The 4,943-nt window shown below is 52.0% G+C and overlaps 1 protein-coding gene across 1 annotated transcript; it reads left to right on the top strand.

Annotated features, from left to right (window-relative positions):
- The first annotated feature begins 2,344 nt into the window (after positions 1-2,344).
- Positions 2,345-4,808, top strand: LOC105626262 (ski oncogene). Its single transcript, XM_012207567.1, has 3 exons — positions 2,345-3,454; positions 3,609-3,832; positions 3,911-4,808. The coding sequence occupies exons 1-3, from the start codon at positions 2,345-2,347 to the stop codon at positions 4,806-4,808; spliced, it is 2,232 nt and encodes a 743-aa protein (XP_012062957.1).
- Positions 4,809-4,943: the final 135 nt, after the last annotated feature.

Here is a 4,943-nt window from a genome sequence, read left to right as displayed (position 1 = left end):
AACGAACGAACGAACGAACGAACGAGAGAGAGAGAGAGAGAGAGAGAGAGAGAGAGAGAGAGAGAAGGAGGAAGAGCAGGAGCGAAAAAAGCGAGAAGGAGAAGGGCAAAAAAGACTTCGCGGAGTGAGAGCGAGAGAGAGAAAAACGAGGAGAAGACGGAACATCTACACGTCGTCCACGAAAGCGCGGCGGGCGAGGTGTGTGCGTGAAAAAAAAAATGTATATATCGCTGAGTCTGCTGTTGTCTCGTTAGCGTCTGTGCATAGAACGAGAGGAACAGAGAGTGTGGTGGGAGTGAGAGGGAAAGACAGAAAAATATTCGCGTCGCAGCTCGTGCGTGCGCTCTCGCATCAACGAATGGCCCATCGATACTTTCCACGTCGCTCGGGATTGGAATCATCGTTGCAACCAGCCTCTCTCGCGGCGCGATAAGAAATATGCGTGCTCCAGTCGCCGCGAGTGACCGCTATCCATCGTTGTCTTGTTCGCGATCATACGGTGCATACTCCGCCACCGCCACCACCACCATCACCACCACCACCACCACCACCACCACCACCACCACCACCACCACCACCACCACCATCACCACCACCACCACCACCACCACTACCGCCGCCGCCGTCGCCGTCGTCGTCGCCGCCGTCAGCAGAATCGATACGCCATTGCGTCGCGACGTGCCGACGAGTAAATCGCTCGTTTGACGATGCCAGCCATGCTGGTGGTCGTGCTCCAGTGATGCGATAATATTTTCGCCGGACGTATCATCGCCGACATCCTCGTTGTTGTTGACGCGCGCGGTGGCGCGGCGTCCCGATAGCGATCGTCGGCGACGCCAGTAGCGACAGCGACGACGACGACGAGGAGGAGAAAGAGGAGGAGGAGGAGGAGGAGGAGGAAGAGAAAAACGAGGTGGAGGAAGAGTTAAGAGGAGGAAGCTCGCGTTGGCGCGCTCGGCGGGGAACGTCGTCGACGAGAACGCGGACGCTGATAACATGCACTGTCCGCGACACCAGTGCGCGGTGCTCGATTGACGGATCAAGAAAGATGATAAATAGAAAAAACACTCGTGTATACAGTGATGATACTTGGACGTGAAAAATAAATAGACAGCGCATACTTTATTATATATATATATATATATATATATATCTATTGTGTGTGTGTGTGTATGTGTGTATATATATAAATCATGTGCCATTTCTCATTGTCCGTAGATTGCGTTCGATAAGACTGTAAGGTAAGACTCTGCTATGGATCGTTGGCCCATCGTGTATTCGTGTGACCGTGCTGCTTTCGTCGCGCATTGACTTTGCGGTTGCGAGAGAACTTCGCATTGAAAACCGCCGTCGCCGCCGTAGGAGGAGGCGGTGGTGATAAAGAAGAAGAAGAAGAAGACGAGGTGAAGGAGAAAGAGGGCAGTAGCAGAGAGAACAAGAAGGGAGTTCGCGACAGAATCGGAGGGAACTCGCTCGCGGAGGTCGGAGAGGAGCAGGTTCTCTCGTTCGTTCGGAGGACGGCGCTCGCTGCGTACGATCTCCGCGAAAGCACGCACGAGGAAGAAGGAGAGAGAGAGGATCGCAGACAAAGAGGACGACGAGCGACAGCGGCTTTATCATGTTATACGTGGAAGTGGTGGCAACGCGGGATCGCGGGTCGCGGCGGTAGTCGCATCGTTGTCTTCATCGGCGACGCGTAATGCAGCGGCGGGAGGGGCGGATATAGGAAGGAAGGAAGGACGCGCGAACGGATTATACGCGTGTAACTCGGCCTCTCGTCACTCGTGCCGGACGAGAGCGGAGCGAAAGAGAGTGCGTGTGTGCGAGAAAAAGAGAGAAAGAGAGAGAAGAACGACCGAGGAAGACCTCGTAGAGCGCGGGTTAGAAAACCCCGTTCCGAGAGGATGGACTCGTATCTGTCTCATGGCAGAACACGCGAGGAATGCAGTGGAGGCCGTGCTACTATGATGACTACGGCGACGACGACGGCGACGACGACGACGACGACGACGACGACGACGACGACGACGACGACGACGACGACGCGCTGGGTCCGAGTAACATGGAAGTGGAATCGCGAGGAAGCCGAGTTGTCGCGCCAGTTGTCGTGCTAGTGCCCGATCCCGCTGCTCCGTCATTCGCGACATAAATAAACTCGTGGATGGTCAAAATATAATATATATTGTGTACATCAGTTGCATGTATATAAAGCGATATCGAGTGCACTGAGATTCACCGCTGTTCACGTTGAAGTGCATACGTTGAAGCGGTGATTGCGCTTGTACTCCGAACCTTGGTTGTCTATTTTCCTCCGGCAGGTACGCTTGTTGAATACGCGTGCACAATGGAGACACTATTGCCAGGCAGCACTGCCGCTGGCCAATCATACAGTCCGCAGTTGAAGACCGTCCTCAAGACTTATCAGCTGTCAGCCATCAAGAGCCTACAGGGTCCCAGCTCGGCTCTGCTGGGCATGGATTGTAAAGCCCTGCTGCACGAGCAACAATCGTGCTTCTCGCCACCCGCTGTCAGTCGTCCGGTAGCCAACTGTGGTCTGGAATCGCCCGTTGAGTCGCAACCATCAAAGGACATAATCGAGAAGGAGATTCGCGAGACGTCGGGACGCACGTTGACGCCCGTCTCAAAGGCACCCCGCTCGTTGGAGGACTCGGACGAGGATCATCCTGTGGTGGATCGTTCGAAGGTCGTGTGCGAGAAGCGCGAGCTCGAGTTTCAGATACCGATACTCACAGCACCTGATCAGAGTTGCTCCGAGAGATGCGAAACGATCCTTGAGGGTGAGAGAATATCGTGCTTCGTAGTGGGCGGCGAGAGAAGATTATGCCTGCCGCAGATACTGAATACGGTGCTGCAGGACTTCTCTCTACAGCAAATTAATCAGGTGTGCGACGAGTTGCAGATTTACTGTTCACGTTGCACCCGGGATCAGCTCGAGGAGCTTAAGCATTCCGGTATCCTGCCGCGCAACGCGCCGTCCTGTGGTCTCATCACCCAGACCGACGCCGAAAGGCTCGTCAGTGCTTTGCTATTACGGACAGAGTCCTGCGATCCTTCTCAAATCGGTCCAGCACAGGACTGTCTTGATAAGAAAACGTGTAAGAGCGAGGAGGAGGAAGAGGCGATTGTTAAGTTTAAAGTGTATCATGAATGTTTTGGCAAGTGCAAGGGTATCTTCGATGCGAAACTGTTCGAGACGGACGATTCAGTGTGCATTGAGTGTCTAGAGTGTGGCTACCAATTCTCTCCTCAACGCTTTGTAAGACACGCTCATAGATCTCTAGAGAATCGCACCTGCCATTGGGGTTTCGATTCCGCTAACTGGCGGTCGTATCTTTTGCTTTCTCGTGATCAGCAACACTACAACAAATCGCTCATCCTTTTTCGGGAGCTGAAAGAGAGGCATCTTGTGCTAAATTCCAAGCGAAAGCTAGAGGTATTGTCACTTAAGTTTTGTCTTTAAAAATAAGAATATAATTTTAATGTTAAAAATATATATATGTATATTAAAATAATATATAAAATTAAGTCTAATATCACTTGATCTTAATATATCTGAAAAAGTATACAAGTCTAAATATTCGTTTTAGCTGAGACATGAGCACGAGAGATTGGTCAAACGCACAAAGAAAGAAATAGGAAAGGACGATTGCGCTGGAATCTACAATGGCAATGGACTGGCAATGTACCATCCTGTATCCCAAATTGCTACTGATTCGTACTTGCAAATGCAATGGGCGGTTTTCGAGCTCGCTGCCAGAGGAGCAGCTTTTCAGCCCTGGAATGCTACGGGTAATTGCAAGCACAGGGACAAGTAAGTATTGTTTATGTAGATTTTGTCAGAGTCATGCACAGAGGCGACAGTTGAGATGAGGATCGCCTTTGTCAACAGTTCATCGTTGGTGCCTGCATATCTGAGTCGAGGTCCACCTGTATTGCAACATCCGGAGCGAGTCATTCCGCTTTCGGAGTGTGAGCGTTTCGAGCCGCATTTTCAACCTAATGTGGCGTTGGCGCCTATACCGGCACCCGCACAGATAGGTCAGATACCGCCACCTTCGTCTGTTCATCAGCAACGACGGCATCACGAGCATCGCCGTCACAATCACCACTCCTCAAGTCCCACGTGTGAGAAACAGGAGCTATTGTCCGTCAACGTTAAAACGGAGAAAACGTCACCAAGTCAAGCGCCGGCAATCGATTCTTATCCTCTGTACTACGTTTCCGAGGAAAATCAGAAGGAGGCGGCGTCGCCAAAAGAAAAGAAGGAGAAGGAAGGTGAGGAAGAGGAGAGCAGTGCAGCGGTGACATCATCCACCGTGAACGTGGAACCTACACCACTGGCAACCTCTTCTGAGGTCGGTACCTCCTCGCCGTCGGAAAGCGATTCCGACACGGACGGCACCGCGGCGGCGGATCTCGAGGAACGTTTGAGGATCCTGGACGTGCCACAGGACGTGATAGAGTTGGCACGTCGCGTGGTGTTGGAGAACGCACAGCTGCGACGTCATCGACGATCGGACGCTCGTGAAATCACCAAGTTACGGAGTCAGTTGCACATGCAGAAATTACAACAGCAACAGTCCGCCGTCGTCGTCGCCAACGATAAGAATGATGAACAGGACAAGAAGGAGGACGCAACAATGGCAACAGCGACGGCACCGCGTTCTAGCGCAGCTGACAGCACCGAGGGTGACAACGAGGAGACTGACACTACAAGTTTACCATCGAACAATAAAGAGTCTGAGCCCGTCACCGTGCTGACGACTAATAACGAGTCAGATCAGTGATTAGGATAACGCGGAAGTTATTTAACACACACACACACACACACACACACACACACACACACACACACACACACACACACACACACACACACACACACACACACACACACACACACACACACACACACTACTACT

The sequence above is a fragment of the Atta cephalotes genome (genome assembly GCF_000143395.1).
Source record: "Atta cephalotes unplaced genomic scaffold scaffold00005, whole genome shotgun sequence".
NCBI classification, from domain to species: domain Eukaryota; kingdom Metazoa; phylum Arthropoda; class Insecta; order Hymenoptera; family Formicidae; genus Atta; species Atta cephalotes.
The sequence above is the reverse complement of the archived record's forward strand: the minus strand, read 5'-3'. Positions and strand labels throughout refer to the sequence as shown.